At 38.1% G+C, this 23,833-nt stretch overlaps 1 protein-coding gene across 1 annotated transcript in view; it reads right to left on the bottom strand.

Moving 5' to 3' along the window:
* Positions 1 to 23,601, bottom strand: part of LOC121962477 — a 28,500-nt gene extending 4,899 nt beyond the window's left edge. Inside the window, exons 1-2 of the mRNA XM_042512734.1 lie at positions 22,771 to 23,601; positions 4,763 to 4,850 (exon numbers count right to left, since the gene is read on the bottom strand). Coding sequence (XP_042368668.1) covers positions 4,763 to 4,850; positions 22,771 to 23,429 — 747 coding nt within the window. The 5' untranslated portion in view covers positions 23,430 to 23,601. The remainder of the gene's footprint in view (positions 1 to 4,762; positions 4,851 to 22,770) is intronic.
* Positions 23,602 to 23,833: the final 232 nt, after the last annotated feature.

Below are 23,833 nucleotides of genomic sequence, written 5' to 3' on the forward strand. Positions count from 1 at the left end.
CATGTGTGCCCCCCAATAAAAACATAAAAGCAGCACAGGACTTTCATTTTATCAAAATCAAAGAGATTTCACTCTAAACTGATGCTGAAAAGACAAAAAGATGTGGAAAAATTAATAATAATGCTAAAGGTTAAGTGTTCAATGCTAAAAATGTCCTGGGAAAGGAGCCCAAACCTCCATTTTATATGTGTGTCCCCCAATAAAAATATTAAGGTAGCAATGGACTGTTATTTTGACGAAATTAAAGCCATGTACACCATATATTGATGCTGAAAAAGCTAAAACTAATGTCAAATAAATAACCAAAATGCTGAACATAATCTGTGTTCTTTGTAAATAAACAAACTCCAAAGACCTTAAAACCAAACTCTATTTATGCGTACACATCCTCGGTTTTCAAGCACCGAACGACGTCTTTCTATTTCTTTTTCTCTTCTTGAATAGAAATGTTTTCTAAATGAGCAGGTTGCAGATTTTGCTCCGGCCTGTTTCCTCAGCGTGCTCTGTCTCAGAGTCCCAGGCTGAGGCTAAATTTACTCGGTGTGGGTTACATGCTGGAAAAAAGGTTAAGAGCTCCTGATATAAGCTGCATAAACACACACGGCCTTTATTTCTGCTCCAAGTGCACTGACTCTTTTTAAGAATGGTGCTGTATTTATCCAGAAAATGTTTCATGAGCATGTTTACGCTCATTTTTAATGACTTCCTGTTGCACATTCTCACACTCCCACACATTCAGTTTGCTGCTGCGCCGCCACAGACTGAACATGAGGAGGTCAGCGCCTCGTTATTCTGACGTTATTTCAGATCTTCATGCTAAACTTTATAAAACTGTTACCACAAGAACACGACTTCAGCTGGTGTTTGTGTATGATACACTTTCAAAACTGTAAACTAAAACCACAGAAATGACTGTAGCAAGGGTCCATGGAGGCCAGTGACACTCAACTTATGGCTCGTGGGCCAAATCTGGCCCTCCACAGGGTGTCGAGTGTCCCCCAAACATTTTCTAATTCACAATAACGTTAAAGTGATTCATACTGGGAAATGTTTCTGTATGTTTAAGGTGCCAGAGTGCATAAAACGGCACCAAAATGGAGCTTATTTATCAAAAAAAGTGCCAGTGGAGTATCCCCCACACCCTGACGAAGGTACTAGCTAAGACAATAATGTCCTAAAATCCTAGAAATGTCCTGAAATCCCAGAAACAAACTAAAATCCTACAAATATCATAAAATCAGAGAAACGTCCTTAAATCCGAAAAATGACCTAAAATCCTATAACAAACTAAAATCCGAGAAATTTCCTCAAGTCCTAGAAACATCCTAAAACCCCAAGATGTCTTAAAATCCTTCAAAGGTCCTGAAATCCTAGATATGTCCTGAAATTCTCCAAATGTCCTAAAATCCTAGAAATCTCCTAAAATCCTAGAAATGTCCTACAAACCTTGATACACCCTTAAATCCAAGAAATGTCCTAAAATTCTCCAAATGTCCTTAAATCCTAGAAATCTCCTAAAATCCTAGATACACCCTTAAATCCTAGAAATGTCCTAAAATCTTAGAAATGTCCTAAAATCCTAGAAATGTCCCAAAATCCTAGAAATGTCCCAAAATCCTAGAAATGTACTAAAACCCCAAAATGTCTTAAAATCCCTGAAATCCTGGAAACATCCTACAATCCTAGAAACATGCAAAACATCTAAAATGTCCCAAAAATACTAGAAATGTCCTAAAATCTTAGATATGTCCTGAAATCATGAAAATGTCCCAAAATCCTAGCAATGTCCTAAAATCCTAGAAATGTACTAAAACCCCAAAATGTCTTAAAATCCCTGAAATCCTGGAAACATCCTACAATCCTAGAAACATGCAAAACATCTAAAATGTCCCGAAAATACTACAAATGTCCTAAAATCCTAGAAACATGTATGCGGACCTGTGACTGGCCCCTGACCTCCTGTCATTTTTGCAAAAGTGGCCCCCAGACGAAGCGAGTTGTGCGTCCCTGATGTCGGCTCTCGCAGTTATCACTGAGTCAAACACTCCACGGGTTCCCTTTAATTTGACGTCTGTATCTGATTTGATTACAATAAATACTTAAATATGTGTAAACACGCTCTGTTTTACCATCTGGAAACAAAACATCAGAATTTTACTGCAAAAACATCAATATATACCCAAGAATCAATTGTGTTAAAAGGTAAAAATCAACAATATAACTGCTAAAATGCAAAATTTGGACATAAAAATGAGCTGAAGGAGAATCTGAAGGAACAACAGGCGAAAAATAAAAAAGGTAGAATCATATAATTTCATTGTAAACAAATAAAATAAAAATATTGCATTCAAATTCGGTGTCTGGGCGTCCTTTTCTAACAAAACACACATCTCCCTCTTTCTCTCACACACACACACACACACACACACAGAAAAACACACACACAGTATAGTTGTTGCTTACATAGACGCTCTCTCTGTCCTGTAAACTGCAATAAACCCAAACACACACACAGACACACCGTAAATCTCACCATAATACGCCCTCCGAGTGTACGTGTGTTTGCGCACCCGTGTGTGTGTGTGTGTGTGTGTTGGTGTGTGTTTTATAGGTGTTGTAAATTTGGCTGCCGGCGTTGTTTTTATCAGCATATTCGCAAGCTGTTTAGCCAACGGTGCAGATGTCACTGTTACGACCACACACACACACACACACACACACACACACACAAATATACCTCACGACACACACATAAAGATGCAGGGAGAAATGCATAGACACACACACACACACACACACACACACGCACACAGGTGAATGTAGATAGGATTATCCACACACACCACGCTGTATAAACAGTGTCAAATGCCCTGTGTGTATGTGTGTGTGTGTGTGTGTGTGTGTGTCTATGCATTTCTCCCTGCATCTTTATGTCATCTGCCTGCGTAAGCCCATATGATTTTTAAACGTATGCGTGTCCAGGGTGCATGCATGCAAGTGTGTGAAGGTCAGCGCAAGAGTGTGTGTGTGTGTGTGTGTGTGTGTGTGTGTGTGTGTGAGTGTGAGTATGTGTGAGCGTTATTTGATTAATGCTGAGAACCGTGGAGTGTTTAGAAAGAGGTCACGACCTTTCAGCTTCCATTCAATCAGACAGAGAGAGAGAATACCTCGATCCTCTTTCTTTTTTTTTTTCTAACCTCTCTCGCTCTCATCTGGCTTTTTTTTCTCGCCCCTTGAGAATCTGATAAGCCTTAGTCAGCACACACACACACACACACACACACACACACACACACATACAGACACACACAAATGCTAATAAAGCCAGCTCCTTATTTACCTGAAGTTGCGGCGACCCCGCTTGTGCTAAGTGGCCAAAAGTATGTGGACACTGGTGTTTTAGTTCCAATAAAAACAAATTTTAATGTAACTTCATACAATATTTACCTAAAATGATGTATTTATGTTGACCTGACACCAGTCTGACAAGAGGACTACAATGTATGTATATTTTTTAAAAAATATATCCTAACACAATAATGCATTACTTTCTATACTGGGCATTCATCATAAGAAATGGTAGAATCTGGCGGTCAAAACGACCACTCGCGGCCTTTCGAGTAGGCATGTAATTCTGGCATTATAGTGTAAATAACTTTCAAGGTGTAATAATTATAAAATTGGATTCAGCCCTTTAACACCTGAGCAAATTGGCTGGATTTCTTTCAAAGGCAAAGGAAGAAGGCAGCGAGCAACTTAACAAAAAAAATGGCCAAAACATTAGCAAGAAAATTACCTGAAAGTAAGCAACAAAAAAAAAGAAAGTAAAAAATAGAAAATAAAAAAAAAAAAAAAAACAAAATGCCTAAGAGAGTGCTAAATAAAATAACTCTTTGTATATCATGATAAGATTTATAAATGAAGTTTTCTGGACATTTTTCCCTATTTTTTGATAATATCATATAATCTTATAATTGTCTTATCACCTTGTATCTTTCCTTTTTTTGCAAGTTGTAGGAAATGTCTTTCCAACTTCCTCATTGCCTTTATTTCTTTTTTTAAATATATCAAACCAGTTTTCTTAGATTTCAGAGATTTAGATGTTAATTTTCAGATCATTTTCTTATCACCTTGTATCTTTTTTTTTTTTTTTGCAAATTGCAGGGAATTTCTTTCCAAGTTGCTAATTGCCTTTTTTCCCCCAAAATTTTAAAAAATAAATCAAACCAATTTTCTCAGATTTCAGAGGTTTACACGTTTGTGAAAGGCGTCCGAACACAGCACAAAAAAACTGATGACGCTCCGTATGTTGAAGGGTTATTAAGACTTTTTAAGGACCTGCAGAAACAGTTTTTAAATTGAACATCCAACAATCACACACTCAGGTGTCCACATACTTGTGGTTCACCTCTATCTCTCTCTTTTTTTTATCCCCTGATCTTGTCTTTCTCTGAGTCAACACTTTCTTTTTTTCTCCCATGTCATCTCTTTCTCTTCCTCCTCCTCCTCTATCTGTTAATTTGCTCTCTATCTCTTTCTCCTCTCTTTGAACCTCTCCTTTAGCCCCTGCGGCCCCAGCCAATTACACACTGTTTGTCCACCCGTTTTCAATAAAACACTGCTTCCCTCCCTCCCTCTCCCTCCTTTTTTTATTTTTTCCTCCCTCTCTCTCCCCTCCGTCCACCCCCGACTGCTTCCGTCCACTCCCGTCTTCCCTCCCTTTCGTTCGCTTTTTTCATTTTTAATTAACTTCTTTTGTAACTTGGAGGCGACCCCCCCTCCCTCCCTCCTTCCCTTCGTCTTCAACATGCCTCTTGCGCTCCCACACTCCGTTTTTCACACACACACATCTGTGCGGCACACAAACACACACGTAAATGGAGGTTAAACATGCTATTTACATATCACTTACAGGCACACAGCGAATCAATGATTAATGCGAGCTCAGATTAGCGCCGAGCCCGCGAGCTTAACCTAATCTGCTGGTGTTTAACCGCCGTGTCCGACCAGCTAAAGATTTTATACATTTGATTGAGATTTTTTTATTTAAAAGTAAATGAGTTTTGATTAGTTTAAGTCCTTAAATCGATGACTTGTGGAAGCTGGTGCGTCAAATGTGTTTAAGATTTTATACAATTAAATTAAAATCAGGTTAGAGGTCTTCGTGCGATTGAATTAATTTGGATTAATTTCAGTCTTTGTGGAAGTTTGGGGGCAGTTTTTTTAGCCAATTGATGCCATTTTTTCAAGAAATAAATTTCACAAATGATTAGTTTATGTGATTATTTGGGATTACTTCTGAAATGACATAACTGGGTTAATTCGGATCCATTTTTGTCATTTAATCAATGACTTTGTGCTTGATTAGCGCTGCTAGCTAAACTGCTATCTTCTCAAAAAATCTAAATAATTTACACATTTTATTATTGATTGTAAATATTTTTTATTTCTTTTAGTTACTTCTTAAATGACAAAGGCCTAAGTGATTAATCTGGATCATTTTCACTCACTTAATCGATTACTTTGTGCTTTAAATTAGCGCTAGTTGAGCCTGCTAGCTTAACTGCTACCATCTTTTCAATAAATCTAAAAAAAATTACACTCCTCATTAGTGATTAGTTTATTATTATGATTATTTGAAATGAATTCTTAAATGACATTAATGGCTATATGAATTTGGATCAGTTTTACTCATTACTCAATGACTTTATGCTTTAGATTAGCACTAGCTGGGCCTGCTAGCTTAACTGCTAAAAAGAAATTTATAAATAATTTACACTTTTTGTGAGTGATTAGTTTGTTTCTATGATTATTTGAGATTACTGTTTAAATAACATGACTGGCTGGATTAATTTGGATCAATTTAACTAATTTAATCGATGACTTTGAGCTTTAGATTAGCGCTAGCTGAGCCTGCTAACTATTCTGCTATCTTAAATGCTACCTGCTCTGAAAAAAGACTTTGTGGGTAATTTTTAAACATTTGAAATTTAATTATTTTAGAATTACCACAGTTGAAATGTATGTACAAGTTTAACTAAGTAAAGCTATTAAAGTTATTGAATCAATTAACTATTGCAGTCTGGATTAGCTCTGAGCCTACTAGCTAAACAGCTAGCCTAGCAGTTTTATGTTAAATCTCTAAATATTTTGCACTTTTGAGAGGGATTTACATTGTTTATTTCATTATTTGAGATTACTTTTTAAATAAAATGAATAGCTGGCTTAATGTTGATTGATTTTAGTCTTTGAATTGATTACTTTGTGCTTTAGGCTAGCGACAGCTGAGCTGAAATAAAGACATGACCCAAAAAATTAGCAAGACGTTAGTAGCCTAAAGAGTGGACCTAGACGAAACTCAAACTTACTTACTTAAACATAAATTATTACAATAAAAGAAAAGAAAGTTTAAAACAACAAACAATGAGTAAATGACCTTAAAATGTACTTTAAACATTATAATGATTCAAAATTGAATTATGTAATTATGATCATTATAAATATATTTTTCCAGAGCTTTTCCCTTTTTCCTTAGACTTTTTTTTAGCTTTTTTTTTTTTTTTTTTTAAATAGTCTTCTAAATGTAAATGTTTTTGCAATATGTAAAACAAGCTACTCAGTGTTGTTTGTTAATAAAATTAGGTTTTATTGAATAAATGAAAAAGCCAAGACCTGTATGAACAAGTAAATGAATATTCTGGTTAAATCCAGTCAAGGACCATTTAGGCTTATAAACACATATTTACAAAACCAAATTTTTGTGGTTTAAAGTGGCCACAATTGTAATTAAAAACTCACTTAATGAAGGGTCTTTATGTGCCACTGCTCTTTATTTCACTGTGCTTTCATGTTACACTGTGTGGTTTTATTGGGTTGCCTTTGCTTTTATGTCTGGGTGCAGTGTGGGATTTTTACTGTCGTTTTAGCTGCAGTTTAATTTTACTTATTATAACCCTGCAGGCTATTCAGGTGGTTTTCAGATGTATTTAGACTGAAAACTGAACTCACATGGTGGACTTGACTTGAAGAACCACATAACATGTTAAAATTATCAGAGTTTTCCTGCATGTTTTGTATTTTATGTCCTGTATTTTACATTGTCTGAAGCTTAAACCTTACAGCCCGCAGGCCAAAATTTGGCGCCCAGTAGGGTGCCAGGTGGCCCCCCATAACATTTTTTTAATTCACAATAAAATTTAAGTGATTCACACTGGGAATTGTTTTTGTACTTTTCGTGTACATAAAGTGCCAGAGTGCATAAAACAGCACCAAAATAGAGCTTGTTTAGAAAAAAGTCCCAAAATCTTAGACACGTCTTAAAATCTAAGAAATATTCTAAATATCTAGCAATGTCCTAAAAATCTAAGAAACGTCATTAAATACCCAAAACGTCCTTAAATCCTAGAAATTTCCTAAATTCAACGTCCTAAATCTTAGAAATATCTTCAAATTTTAGAAATGTCCAAAAATCTAAGAAATTTCCCAAAATCCCTGAACAGTCAGAAAATCCCATACTTAAAAAAAAACCTTAAAAATTCCTAAAATCAGAGACACGTCAAAATCACGTCAAATCCTAGGAATGTCATTAAAACACCATAAAATCCTAGAAATGTCCTAAAAATCTTAGAAATGTACTAAAATATTGAAAACTTCCAAAATCTTTGAATAGTCCTGAAATACTAGCCCCTGACCTCCTGTCATTTTGCAAAAGTGGCCCCCAAACAAAGCATGTTGAGTGTCACTGATTCAGATATTAAAGATCTTCTGATTAAACAAACAAACCCACAAAAAGTTTAAAATCAGAGGACAAATTTAAAAGAATCTTCCTGCAGGAAATCTTAAAACAGCCTTCGAGGAGATGCAAAACAATATTCCCTCCATCCATCTCTCTGTCTCTGCTCCCTCCACCTGTCCGTCTCTCTTTTAAAGGTGGAGTGCAATGATTTATTGGTGACACCAATATGTCAAACACACACAGAGGAGGAGAAAAAAAGGAGGTGAGCAGAAAAACAGTGCAAAAAAAAGAGGAGCGAATGGAAAAGATCGCAAAAACGGAAAACAGAAATAGAAAAAGTGGGAGAAAAGAAAGACAAAAAGATGTTGTGCAAACTAAGACCGATTCAACAGTTACAGTGACGAGCATGAACACCCACCACACACACACACACACACACACACACACACACACACACACACACACACACACACACACAGCACACACACACACAGCGTGGAGGGTTTTTTTTTTCTTGACAGCGAAGCATGTATTGTTGCATTGTTTCCTTTGAGTAGAAAATTACAGTGGACCGGATCGCTTCAATGACAAGCTATCAAAACGACAGCATGTCTGTCTGCAGACACACACACACACACACACACACACACACACACACACACACACACACACACACACACACACACAGCATGCAGTAGGCTATCACATATACATGAGTTAACGTGCAGGCACATTTACACACAGACGCACCACGCTGCGACTGAATGACAAGCTCATAGCTGCAAAAACAATGTTTTCAGATATTCAACATTAGAGGAGCTCTCTCCCCGCTGAAGCCGAGGAAACAACAGACGAGTTTAGTGCTTAAAAAAACACAAATCCTGCATATGCTAATGTGCAGGTGCAGCTAAGTTTAATACGTCAGTTGTTTTTAGAGCTGGACTGAGTGGCGGAAGATGTACTGAGATGCTGTGATGCAGTAAAAGTACTAAGTCCAGCATTCAAAACCCTAATGCATCAGTAAAATGTGCTTAACTCTTTAACACTTGCATCAGCATCAGGGTTGTTTGTGCTGCATATAGGTGTTGGGGAACATGGGGGAGGTAATAAATAAAATACATAAAAATTAGTAAATCAAAGGGGGGAGAATTATCTAAAAAATTATCAAAAAATTAGAACAAAAATGTCCAGAAATCTTTATTTATAATCACTATGATTATCATTATCAAAATGATAATTTTCAAATAATGTTAAAGAAAAAAAAATGTATACATATATTTTTTAATTTCCTGCACTTTTTTTCTGGTAGTTTTATTGTTAGTTTTCTTTTCTTTTTTTTTTTAACTTCAGTGTTTTGGGTTATTTTTGTTGCTTTTTTTCAGGTCATTTTTTGCAACGCTTTTGGCCAATGTGTTGTTATGTCAGTTTAAAAAAAAAGAAGAAAAATCAAACCAATTTGCTCAGGGTTCAAAGGGTTAAAGTATGAAAAGTAAAAGTCCTCGTGGTATAGTAAAATGTCAGTGTTTTTCTATTTTATCTGATGTTTTTGGGTTAATATTCCAGTTGCATTAATGTTGCCGTTTACAGCAATCAGCAATGTAGCAAAATATGTCCTGTAAAATACAAAATAAATAAATAAAATTGTAAAAAAAAAAAAAAAAAAGTGGAAAAAAAAAAGAGAGAAGTAGGGAGATTATTAGACATTTATCAAAAATATTGGGAAAAATAACTACATTTCTCATTATTATAATAATATTTTTTAATAATTGTATAATAGAAAGAATAAATTTAATTTCATTTAATAAAAACTTGCTTTTTTATTTTGTTTTTTCTCTTTTTTTCTTTCTATTATTAATGTATTTTTCTGTTAGTGTGATTTTTTAATTATTTCTTGCTAATTCTAGGGTCATTTTTTAAAAGTTGCTCATTGCCTTTTTCCATGTTTTTGATTGAAATAATTAGTGGAAAATTATCAAATTAAAAACTAGGTAAAGTCCAAATAACTACAGTTTTCTGATTATTAAAGTGATATATTAAAATTATGTTACAGAAAAAAATATTTTGATAACTACTATTATTTTCTTTTTTTTTCTTTCTTTTTTCTTTTTTGTATTTTCCAGGTAGTTTTCTTGGTAATTTTTAGGGTAGTTTCTTGTTAAACTACTTGTTGCCTTTCCCATGTTTCTGAACGAAATTGAGCCAATATGCTGAGGTTCAAAGGGTTAAAATAATCACTTTAAGTTAGTTGGTTAAACTTTTACTGAGCAGATGTTAAATTAAGTCGTCTTTTGACAAGACTCCTTGTCTCTGGAGTTTGAATATATTAAATTATAAACTTCAGGTGAAAGTTTCCCGCCGTCGTGAAGAGAAGTTGTCACTTTCCTCGCTTTATTTTCGCGAGCGTCGTTTGTTACGACTTCATTTTCTTGTCCACAATCCTTTTTTGTGTGTGTAAACAATGGAGGAAACAAAACGAGTTTGGAGAAGTTGGCACTCGACTGAAGCGCTAACATGTTTGTTTGCTCTCTCTCACACACACACACACACACACACACACACACACACACACACACTCCCACGCTGGTGGAATGATGAGAACTTCTTCCTCCATAAACGTCTCAGTCAGTTTAACCACTGTTATTATTCTAATCATGATGACATGTTTTTAAATGGATTATTATACGTTTTCATTAATAACACGCTGTCTGGGGAGGATTTTTTTTTTTTTTTTTTTTGATGCGCAGGGTGGTGGTGTGACGAGCACATACACACACACACACAAACTTAACACACTCAAAAGCCACATAAAAACTGAAAAAAAGGGCAATAATAGCAGAAAAAAAAGAGTTTTAAGTTTTTAAGAAAACACACATGACATGTTTTCACGCCGCTAATTACAAATTAAGTTAAAGTTTTTGGTTAATGACACGCTGTCTGGTAAAGTTTCCGTGTGACGGGGACAGTGGTGGGCGACACACACACACACACACACACACACACACACACACACACAGATATGCATGTGTGCTCTTGTCATGTTTTTAATTGATTTCAGCTGTAATTATTTTATAACACACTGTCACACACACACACACACACACACACACACACTCGTCTTTTTAAAAATGGGTGATAATGACATTTTTTCTTCCTGTTTTCATTAATAACATGTTGTCTGCAGAGCACACACACACACACACACACACACACACACACACACACACATCACCTGTCATCCCCCCGCTGCCCTCTCTTTACCCTCCCTCAGCTCCTCCTCTCTGCTCCCCTTTCATCTCCTCCTTCGCCTCTGACCTCCTCCTACTCTCTCTCTTTGATATTTTGCGGACGCCGCTCGCTCGAAACTGTAAATCTGTCGGGTTGCTTCTCTTTTTTTCGTCTCCGTCACACACACACACACACACACACACACACACACACACACACACCTCTGACAAGCTGTCACAATAAATAGAGAGATAAGACCAGGTGGAAGAGGAGGAAGAGGAGAGAGAGGAGGTGAGGAGGGAGGAGGGGGAATGACAAGAAGATTGAATAAAAGAGAGGAAGAGGAGAGGAAAGTGGAGGATGGACAGATGGAGCTAAATGTGGAGGAGGGAGGAAGAAAGGAGGATGAGGAGGACAAGTAAGGAGGAGAGGAAGAGAGGAGAGGAGAGGAGAGGAGAGGAGAGGATACTTCAAACTTAATACTTTTTGATGACATATATATATATATATATATATATATATGGTGATTTTTTTTTCTTTCAAATTTTGGGAAGTTTTTGGTGATTTTGTTTTTTTGAAGAAAGCACGCCTCCCAAACCTGCATGTTTACGTTAAAACTGACTGATCGCAGACAGAAACTGTAAAAACAGGAATTTCATGACTTTTCCAAAACTTTTAGGTTATATTTAGATTTCCAAAACTTTTTCAGGCCTGGAATTTGCCATTTGTAAATTCCACGACCTCTCCAGGTTTTGAGAGAAGAAATAGGAGAAAAAGAGGCCAAGAAGATGAAAAAAAGAGGAGAAAAAAGAGAGGAGGAGGACAGAAACAGGAAAGATGGAAAAAGGATGGAAAAGAAGATATGGATAAAAAAAATGGAAGAAGGAGAGCGGCAGAAGAGGAGATAAAGAAAAGAAGGATAATAAACGAGAGACGAGGATGAGACAGATGGACAGAAGAGGAGGAGGAGCAGGAAAAGAGGAAGAGGAAGCTGCAAAGAAGAGAAGAAAAGAAGGAGAGAAAAGAGAAGAGATGAAGAAAAGAGGAGGAAACGAATGAAAGGAAAAGTGCGAAATTAGGAAAACAGATGAAACTCAAAGAGGAGGTGATACAAAAGAAAAGGAGGAGAAAGGAGGAGCGGAGGAGGAGGAGGGATGGAGAGATTACCTGGTGAACGAGAGGAAAAGCTGTTGTGACATTCCCCTAATGCGATTTCTAAACCAATCTGCTAAGTGCACCTAAGAGACTGTGTGTGTGTGTGTGTGTGTGTGTGTGTGTGTGTGTGTGTGTGTGTGTGTGTGTGTGTGTGTGTGTTCACAGGCATCAAATAATCTTGTTGCAGACAACACCCTCCTCCTCTCTCCTCTCACCTCCTCTCTCTCTCCGTCACTTGAGGTGCGTCCACACTAAAAGAGCGAAATCCGAAAATGCCGGCTGGTTTTCTACATTTATACAAGTACCAAAGTACAAGTACAAGGTACTTTTACTTTACTTGAGTCTTTACTTATTGGCGTAGATTTCGGTGGTTTGTGGGGAAACTTTTCTCTAAATATTAAGAAAATTTTTAAAAAAAAATCACACCATTTTTATAGCCCGAAATCACCAAAATTACACCATTTATCTCAGCCAGAAAGTCATAAAAAATGATGTATCATAACCAAAATCCCTTTAAATTACAGAATTTATCAAAGGAAAAAAAATCAGCAAAATCAAACCAGTAACCAACAGGACTTTTATTTTTTTTTCCAGTGTGATAAAGAAAATGATCTGAATGCATCTTTCAACACTAGTTGGTCCACACCATTTATCACAGCCAAAAAAACAAATCACCAAAAAATACAGTGTTTATCAAAGGCAAAAATTACCAAAAATTACATCAGTTATCACAGCCAAAAAAGTCACCAAAATTACACAATTTATCACAGCCACATAAATCACCAAAATTAACACAGTTATCATAGCCAAAAAATAAATGAAATCACAACATTTATTATAGCCAAAAAAAGAAAAATCACAAAAAAATACATAATTTATCATAGCCAAAAAAGCACTAAAAATACACTTCATCACAGCTAAATAAATCACCAAAAATGACATCAGTTATCAAAGCAAAAACAAACAACAAAATTAAACCAGTTATCATAGCCAAAAAAATCAGCAAAATCACACCATTTATAATAGCCAAAAAAATCACAAAAAATTACACAATTTATCATCGCCAAAAAACAACAAAATTAATCCAGTTATCATAGCAAAAAAAATCAACAAAATCAAACCATTTCTGAAAAATGAAAAAAATGAAAAATCACTAAAAATTACACAATTTATCACAGCCAAAAATCTCCAAAAAATTAATGAGTTATCATAGTGAAAAAAAAAGATAATCAAAGTCAAAAATCAAAGACTTTCACTTTGAACAGATTATTTTTGCAGTGTGATATTTGTACTTTTACTCAAGAAAATAGTCTGAATTCCTCCTTCAACACTGGTTGTCACATAAACTCTGTCTCTGTCTCTGTCTCTCTGTCCCTCTGTCTCTCTCTTCTCCTTTTTTTGAACGCTCTCTCTCTGAAAAGTTGGAGGCTGAAACAGCCTTTGTGAAACATTATCTATTTCCCAACACACACACATGTTGACCTGCCTCTCCCCTCTCGCTGTTTTATTCAGTCCACACACACACACACACACACACACACACACACACACACACACACACACACACACACACAGGGGGAGAGGATCAGTTCTTCTCCGTGGTGACAGAGGGTCATATTTCTTACTTTGATCTTCACCTCCCTCTCTCTCTCTCTGTTTTCATCCAGAAGAAAAAAAAAAAGAGAAAGACAGAGAGAGAGAGAGACAGAGAGCATCTTTCACTCTGTGTCTCTCGCCCCGGCTGGTTGGTGGGTTGGTAAGTGAAGCATGAAACCGCCTCCTCTGCCCCTGAGACACACACACACACACACACACACAAAACACAAAACCTCACCACCACAAAGTTGCCGTATAGAAAAGGTGATAAAATGGTGATAATCTATGAAGAGGAGTGCCGTTATAGATGCAGAGGTGTGTTATTGGTCATAACGGCACACAGGCTGGAGTCCAATATCACAGCCAGAAAATACAAGTATTCTGAATTTATATTTTGCAAGTTCAAAAATGTTGTGTTTTTTGTGAATCTGTAAAAATATAATAAATTACAAATAAGTAGCTGGAGGCTACAGCAATGTAAAACAAATGCACACTCTCCAGCCAATCAAAACCAAGTATGTGGTCATGGTTCATACTAAATTAAAGAACAACACAAACAAAGCATTTTAGTTACAAATCAAGTATATGTGTTAAGTTGATTATACTGTTTTTTCCTTTAAAATTCACTTAAATTACACCATTTATCATAGCCAAATAAATCACAAAAAACTGCACCATTTATCAAAGAAAAAAAAAACACCAAAATGATCACAGCCAAAAATAAATCATTTATCATTTCCAAAAAAAATCACCAAAATTAGATATAATAGTAACAAATATTTAAAAAATACACTGTATATTACAGCCCAAACAAAAACTACACAATTTATCACAGCAAAAGAAAATCACATCACAACCAAAATCACACCAGATATAGCAAAAAAATCACCAAAAATGACATGATTTATCATAACCAAAAAACTGCAGATCACAGCCAAAAAATCACTGAAATTAGATCAGTATCACAGCTACAAAAAAAAAACCCAAAATCACACCAGTTATATCACAGCCGAAAAAAAGAAAAAAAAATCACCAAAAACCACACCATTAATCTCGTCCAGAAACTGTAAAAACAGAGATTATCGTTGGATTGTCAAATTTCCAGCAGCCCTTAACGACATCATCTGGTATTACAGAGCTTTGTCAAAAAATTCCATGACTTTTCCAAAACTTTCAGGGTATGTTCGGTTTCCCAAAACTTTTCCAGGCCTGGAAATCGCTATTTTCTTTCTGATGACGATCAATGACGAGAGATAACGTGTGTTTAGAGGCCGTCTGATTGGTCGCCGTGTGGCTCACGTTCACACTGCAGCGAGGTGACCTCAGCTCCCCGCCGGCCAACGCTTTAACCTTTATCAATTAACCAGCAGCACAAAGCGGAGCTGAAACCAGACACACACACACACACACACACACACACACACACACACACATGAAAACAAACACAAACAACACACACAAGAACAACACAGGCGATTATGAACACTACCGCAGACACACAGATGTAACCCGACCCAGTGTGACAACTGATAGCTCTGTTTGTGCATGCTAGACAATCACTCACACACACACACACACACACACACACACACACAACACACATACACAACACACACTGACATACTACCATACCTCAGCCAGAAGGCAAAACTGACCGTGTGTGTGTGTGTGTGTTTTACAAACCACTGTGCTCCATTAAAAGAACTTAATGCTCCATGTAAAAGAATGAAAAACACCAAATTGATGAAAAGGAGTTCACGCTGAGTGTGTGTGTGGATGTTATTCTGACTCTGTGTGTGTGTGTGTGTGTGTGTGTGTGTGTATGTGTGTGTGTGTGTGTGTGTGTGTGTGTGTGTGTGTGTGTGTGTGTGTGTGCATGAAGCCGCAATGCTCCACCAAAACAAAACGACTTTGCTCCCCGTGTGTCACAAACAATACGACCTCCATCCACACTCACACACGGGCAGTTTTGTCAGGGGGCGGAGGTGTGTGTGTGTGTGTGTGTGTGTGTGTGTGTGTGTGTGTGTGTGTGGGCTCTAACAGCCTGCCGTGATAAGGAGAGCCCAGAATAACACTCCCGACATCAGCAACCCTCCCTCCTGTCACTCACTATCGATTCACTCACACACACACACACACACACACACACACACACTTACACACAGAGCTATAGAGGTGACAAGGAGGCAGAAAAGACTCTCTCTCTTTCTCCTCCCCAAAAAGCTCCACAGTTTGATAAAAACGTGTTTTTAAGTCAAATCTGTTTGCACGTAAATCTATTTTTACATTCATGTTTATTTCAAGATGACCTCTTAAAATATCTTTCAAAATAAGAGTCCCACGCCTGCAGAATGAGAGATGCGTCAGCACACTTAAAAGAAAACGCTCTTTGAGTCCAACAGCGTCTGAAACCACATTTCGTCGGCTGCATCGGACAATTTTTGCAACTTTCTGAAACAAACTTGCAGCATGAATGTCCTCAAAGAGAGACTGTCCCAAAGAGTATAAAAAGTGAATTTGAATAAACACTCCTGGCTCGGCCCGACTATTTCAGCGATACCGCAAAGACGTGTGCAAAGATATAATTTGATGGTAAAATTGTCTTTAAAACCCCAAATATTGTGGAATTTGCCAAAATGTGGATGCAGCATCCAAAAATCTGTACAGGAGTTTTTTTAGTTAAATAAAATATTGCTACAATAAATTTAAGCAAAGTACTGTGACAATAAAGTAAAATAAAGTAAAAAAATGTTTTTAAATGAGACACTGATAAAGTTGAATAAAGTGGATACTTTATTATAAAGGTTTTAAATTACAGTTACAATGAAGTTTGCTGAAGTACTGGTATGACAAAGTTAAATAAGACAACATTATAATACAGTTAAATGAACTACAGTTACAGTAAAGTTCAGTTAAGTAGTTTCTGTTTTGATAAGGCTAAAGCACCGTCATGATAAAGTTTCTTTTAAAACTATAGCTACAATTAACCTAAATTATGTAGCTACCGTTATATAATACATTAAATATTGTCATACAGTTCAATCAAAAAGTTTTACAATGAAATAAATCAATCAGAACCACAGGTGTTTTAATTTACTTAAGATCTTTATACTACCTAATCCACCTGCTAATGACTACAAACTTATTTTTAAACTTGATTTTGAATCATTTTAACTTATCTTATTATCTTTGCACCTCTTGTCTGCACTTTTGCTATTTTAATAGTGATTTTATTTATTTATTTATTTTTTTAAATCATTCAGTAATTGATTTTACCTTGTATATTTTATCCCTTTTTCTCTTTTATTATGTCTTTAAATTTTATTTATTGTATATAAATAAAGCTTCTTCTGACACTATTGACTTTTTTCCTCTTTTTTTTATCTCGATGACAGAGCAGACTCTTAAGCGCACCTTAAATAAAACTTAAAAAAAAAACCACAAGTTAACATATAATGTAATATCGATCGAAATTGGCGCCATGACTGGAAGTAAGTGGTCGTTGCTTTTACACACACACACACACACACACACACACACACACACACACACACACACACACACATATGGTTACCGAGAAGACAAAGTATGCAGAGGCCCAGTGGGAGTTTTCTTTCTTTTTTTTTTAAGCATTTAATTTTTCCTTTCTTTTCCCAGAGAGTAACGTCAAGAGACGGAGGGAGGGAGGGAGGGAGGGAGGACGAGAGGGTGAGAGAGCGAGGCATTAGAGGAATGTCAATATGATTGGAGAGAGAGGAGTGTGTGTTCGCTGTGCGTTCGACAACAATAGCTCTCCAGCCGTGTTGTTCCATGCGCATTCACATGATCCATTATTACCCCTGACATGTACCGCTGGGTGTGTGTGAGGGAGAAAGACAGAGTGATTGAGATGAAGAGACAGAGGAGGGAGAGAGAGGTGAAAGACGAAGGAGGGGGTAAAGAAGAAGAGACAATTAGCCAGAGACAGAAATACACTCCTTGATGGTGTGTTTGTAGAAGAGACGCAGATACAGAGGAGGTGAGAGACGGAGCGATAAAAATATTTTTGAGCTTAATAAACTACAGACGTGTGTGTGTGGTCAGCTAAAAAAACAGAGGTCACCCACCAAAACAATCTCCACAGCAACACAATACGCTGTTAATAATTAGCCGATACTTGACAAGCGGCCATCTATCACTTTCATCTTCTAGCCACACAAAAATAACCAGACGATTTCCAGTGTGTTCCCACCGCGTTTTCCCCCCCGATGTGAACTTTTCAAGGAGTTTCCAGAAATAAGTCGCAGCACTTCCATGAAAGCTAAACATGTATCTCAATCTGCTGGTTTTGTATGTTTTTGGAAACGAACATGACAAAGTAGTGTTCATGTAAAGCAGAGGGGAGAAAACTTTAAAAATGCACGCCCAAAACAAAGCCATTAAAAGTAAGCCGTATTAACTATGAGCAGCTCCTGTTTGCAACATTAACACAGATGTACCGATAACTGTCCCTGCTTTACTTTGATCCTGAAGAAAACTTTAAAACTTGTTAATTCTCAAGCAAGTTCTGGAGAGGAAATCTAGGCAGATTCATGGATTCAACGCTATTCAGAGTTAACAGAGAAAGAGTGCGAACTTTGGCGCAAATTGCGTCAGTCAAATTGAGACAAATACACGCCCACAACAAAATAACACCATTAAAAATGAGCTGAATTAACTATTAGCAGCTGCTGTATGTAATATATCCATGGATGCACACACAACTATCAGTGTATTACTTTTAAACAGAAGAAAACTTAAAAATATGATCATTCTCAAGCAAGTTCTGAAGTAGTAAGGAGAGCTTTTTCCTCTATTATCTCTAGGCAGATTTATGGATGTTTATTCAACATGGACATCAGATATATTTATATCCCCAGAAAGTGTGAGTCACACTGATTCTAACAATGTGTGCATCATGTCTGTGTTGTCAGATCTGACAGAGTTATGACTCAGAGAAAGAGTGCAAATTTTGGCGCAAATTGCGACAAATGTACACCCACAACAAAATGGCCAAATTAATGAGAAGCAGTTCCTATCTGCAATATGATAACTCTAAAGCAAGTTCTGAACTGGGAAGAAGCGCTATTTCCTCTATTTATTCTAAGCAGATTTATGGATTTTCATTCAACATGGAGATCATATTTATATTCTCAGAAAGGGTGAACCGCACTCAATCTAAAAAATGTATTTTGTTAGATTTGATTGAGTTATGACTAAGAAAGAGCACAACTTTTGGCGCAAATGTGTCAATCAGGTGCTTTAACGGTTTTTAAGTGTCTTTTATTCTCCGTCAGAGTGCATTCACAAAGTTTCTTTGCCTCCATCACGACCTCGCAGTCTGAAAACCTTTTGATGTGAAATCCGTTTCAGCTTTTTAAATCAAAATTTGACCCTTATACAGTGGACTTACTTCATAAAAAGGACGGAGAAGGTGTCGCAACTTCAAGAATTCTGTCTTACTTTCAAAATCAGCATCCAAAGAAGAAAAGAGAAAAAATAAACTGCCTGCTGCTCGTTTCCAGGACAACTCATGTCTGGAAAAAGGTCCTTATAACATCCTTGTTAATCCTGGAATCCAATGACAGCGAATCAACAGAATTTAAAGCACAAATTTTCTGTATTTTCCCTTTATGGCAGAGCAATAACAAAACTTAAAACCTGGCCTGAACAAATTTACTTAAATTTGACGACAAAGCCAAACAAGTCAAACTTTTTTTTCAGATTCAGTTCTCTTCTCAAAATCTAATTTTGGGCGCCCGTTTTACCAGGTGAGCTACCTGACACCCCATGTACAAAAGCTACGTCCTCGCCTCAGCAGCCGGGGGTTCGATTCCAGTGACTCAAGCCCCAAAAATCCTCTTAAAATTTGATTCTGTGCATTTGAAACATGCTGAGGAGGTAAAAATAACGCCATTACAGATCGCAAAGATCAAAACACAAACAAATGAGTCCTCTGTACTTCAAAATCACTGATTTTGTGCAGCGTGTTTCCCAAAAAACAGGAAACTTTTCCTCAAACAACAAAACAAAAAACTTTCTTGGAGCGTCACACAACAAGTCGACTTTTTACAGATAAAACAACCTGTTCTTTGCTTTTAAGCACTTTAACGTCTGGAAAATAAAGGATACATTTAGGAAATTACGAGGCATTTTAATCCTAACTGATGATATATTTCTTTAATGGAGAATTTTTAGGTAGAACGCGAGGCTTTGGGTCACTACTGGCTCGTCGAATTTAGCATTTAGATGTTTAAATTTGCAACAAAATGCATTCAAGTTTTCATTTATGCTGCAAAGATAAACAAAAAATGAATTTTTATCAAATGGTACAACTTGAAGTGAAGCTACGTCTTACAAATATTGAATTTTCTGGTTCAGAAAAAAAGTTGCGACCTCTCATCTCTTTCACATTTCTTGAATATTTTTTACAGCAGTTTTTTTAAATGGTGAAGATCCAAAACCGGGGCGTCACTGTTTGAGTTTTAATCTGAAAGGTTGACAGTTTGACAGGAACGGTGTGAACAAACAGGTCGTACAGTACAGTGTGTCTGCACATACACACCAACACACACACATGACCGTTACACAAAACAGGCATTAAAAATAACACACTCTGTAAAGTGTCTGTTTACACACATCACGGCTGCATTTTTCCGGCAAACACACTCACACACACACTTTTCCCTCGCTGACACACACACGAACAGTTACATAAACACACACACACACACACACACACACTGAGGGAGTGAAGTATAACGTAATGGATCGAGAGCATGAGAAGCTTTTTCATAACCAAAGTCAACAGAAGTGTGTTTGCTTTGCATTTGTTTGCTGTTGGTATGTTGTGTTTTTACTAAAATACTGAACATGCATCTGCTCATTTAGCAACACACACACACACACACACACACACACGCACACACGCGCACACACACACACACACACACACGCACACACGCGCACACACACACACACACACACGCACACACACACGCACGCACACGTCCATCAGTCGATGCAGTAAAAGCATCATTTCCGACATCTAAGCAAAAATAGAGAAAGGCACCGATAACAGAGCTGGAAGTCTGTTTCACGACCATTCAAACCAGCTATGATTACTTCATAAAAGGACAACTATCCCCTAAAATCTGCCTTTTTCTAAAAAATGACAGGAACATCCCAATGACACATACAAGGAGAAATAATCCAGACTGACACTTTAAAGGAATATTATCGGACTGTTCAAGCACACTGATGGGACTCAATCATGAGAAAAATACGAGAATTATTACAGAAAAGTGACAAACTAAGATTAATTTTTAATTTAAAACAACTTAATTTTGCAGCGGCAGCCTTCCGTTAAGTGGCTTTCGTGATTTTAATAAATATGTGACTTAAAACAGACATGACCTTAAAAAATATTGAGTAAAACAAGTTGTTTCAGCATCCCAAAACACACCTGACGACTGCAGATGCAGAGCTGTCAAAGTGTCTTTACTGCGATAAAGAAAAGTGAATATGGAGCCACTGAAACAGTGGGAATCTCTACCAACTACAGCTGAAAAACATGCAAAATAAGCCTCAGTAGCAGCTTCAAAAATGGCAGTAATATGATGCAAAGTAAAGTCATTTGTTTGGCTACAAACACCCCTGACGCTTCTCCAGATGCAGAGCTGTCTGAGTCCTTTAACTGCAGGAATACTGTAAGAGCACGCTTAAAACTGACTTAAGACAGCAACATTTCCTTGAAAAATACTGAGTAAAACAAGTTGTTTCCGTGTGTCCCGAACACAGCTGAAAACTGCAGATGCAGAGCTGTCAAAGTGGCTTAATAGTAGGAAATTTTTTTATGAATCTGCATCAAATATAATTGAAAAAAGGTGCAAAATAACCGTCAGCAGCTGCCTCGACGATGTCAGGAGTATGAAAGCAGAGTAAAGTCACTTCCAGTGTCTGCAGATGCAGAGCTGTCTAAATGCTTTAATTGAACCAATATTATAAGAAAAAGCGTTGAAGAAAAGTGCATTTGGAGCCACAGGTACAGCAGGAATCTGCACCAACTTTAGCAGAGAAACATGCAAAATAAGAAAATGTAGAAAAATTACGCAAAGTGGAGTTACTCTATGTGGGTACAAACACACCTGACGTACAGGTGCAGAGCTGTCAAAGTACCTTAATAGTAGGAACATTTTAAGAATACACTTTAAAGAAAAGTGATTTTGGAGCCACAGATACAGGAGGAATCTGCACCAAATACACCAGAAACAACATGCAAAATAAACCAAAGTAACTGCCTCAAAAACAGCAAAAATGTCATGCAAACTAAGTCACTGAAACCAGCCAATGTTTGGCTCACACACATGACTTTTCTAAAGATGCAGAGCTGTCCAAGGACCTCAATAGTAGAAAATTTCTAAGAATAAGTGTTGAAAAAAGTCTATTTAGAGAATCACATACAGTAGTAATCTGCATTAAATGTGACATAAACAAATATGCTAAATAAACCTACGTAGCCGCCTGGAAAATTACATAAATATGGTGCAAAGTAAAATCACTTGTTTGGCTACAAACACACTTGAAGTGTGCAGATGCAGAGCTGTCAAAGTCCTCTAATAGTACGACAAACACATCACGTGAGCCACAGAAGGAATCTGCACTAAATGTAATTTAAAAAACACGCAATAAAAACCTCAGTAACAGCCTTAAAAATGTCAGAAATCTGACGCACAGTAAAGACACTGAAATCAGTGTGCAGATGCAGAGCTGTCAAAGCACCTTAATGCTGGGACGTTTTTAAGAAAAGTAACTTTGGAGCCACAGATACAAAGGAAACCTCGACCAAATGTGACAGTAAAAACGTCCAAAACAAGCCCGACAAACAGCCTCGAAAACAGCAGCAATCTGATTTAAAGTCACCTGTTCGACAACAAACGCACCGCGAAAGTTGTTGAGTAAATTGCAGCTTCTTTGTCTCAGTTTCACACACTTTAAAGTGACATTTTCCAAACATTAAAAGTGATTAAAGTGTCACAGACCTGGCGCTCGTGCAGTCCTGGTACAGCGTCTCGAAGTCCTTCCGGGAGATGAGCTTGCAGCGGTTCACGCCGGGCTGGATCGCGCCGAGCCCCCGCAGGACGCGCACCTGCTCCACGGTGCACACCACCGGCGCGATGTCCAGCCTCTTGAGCTTGGTGTAGACGGTGTGCAGCCCGCCCACCAGGTGCTTCAGGAAGAGGTCGAACACCTGCGGCAGGCAGATGAGCTCCTGGCCGTCCACGCTGAAGCTGGCCACCTTCACGCCGTGCACCTCCACCAGCTTGCACTCGCTGCACAGACCGGGGCTGGAGGAGGTCTGCGCCAAGCCGGGGGAGCCGGGGGTCAGGCCGGCTGAGCTGAGCGAGCCGAGCCCGCTGAGAGGACCCAGAGCGGCGCCGCCTCCGGACACAAGCGGGGCGGCGCCGCCGTTGCCCAACCCGGCCAGTGCGCCCCCTGGTCCGGGGAGAAACGCGCTGAGCATGCTGCTGGTGAGCCGCGGGGACGGGGACAGGGAGTGCGAGTTGGTGAGCCCCGGGCTGGAGGTGCCGGTGGAGGCGACGGAGGTGTGGAGCGCGTCCGGGGCCGAGCGGTAGAGCGCGGCCGGAGTTGGGGCGCCCGAGCCCGGCGAGAGGAGCGGAGGGGAGCCGGGGAGCGACATGATGGGAGAAGTGCGCGCACACTCTCTCCTTCTGTCTCGCACACTTTCTTCTTCTTCTCTCTCTCTTTTTCCACTTGAGCAAAAACACTTTTTTCTCTCACTTTTTCCTCTTCTTGCGAATTTTTCTTCCACTGTCCGGCTCTCACTTTTTGTTATCCGTGCGTGGAAAGCGGACTGTCCGGTCTGTGCGTAAAAGCGACTGGATCAGACTCCAGGTCAGCCCCCGTCCTGGCCCCGCCTCCTCTGCGCACGACTGACAGCTGATTGGGCCAATCAGAGGAGACTCTCTGCAGGACTGAGAATGTGATTGGCTTTTAAAGAGAGGGAGGACATTATTACACCCCATTGATGTGTGTGAGTGCGCGCACGTGTGTGTGTGTGTGTGTGTGTGTGTGTGTGTGTGT

The sequence above is a fragment of the Plectropomus leopardus genome, chromosome 23, assembly GCF_008729295.1.
Source record: "Plectropomus leopardus isolate mb chromosome 23, YSFRI_Pleo_2.0, whole genome shotgun sequence".
In the NCBI taxonomy this organism is placed as follows: domain Eukaryota; kingdom Metazoa; phylum Chordata; class Actinopteri; order Perciformes; family Serranidae; genus Plectropomus; species Plectropomus leopardus.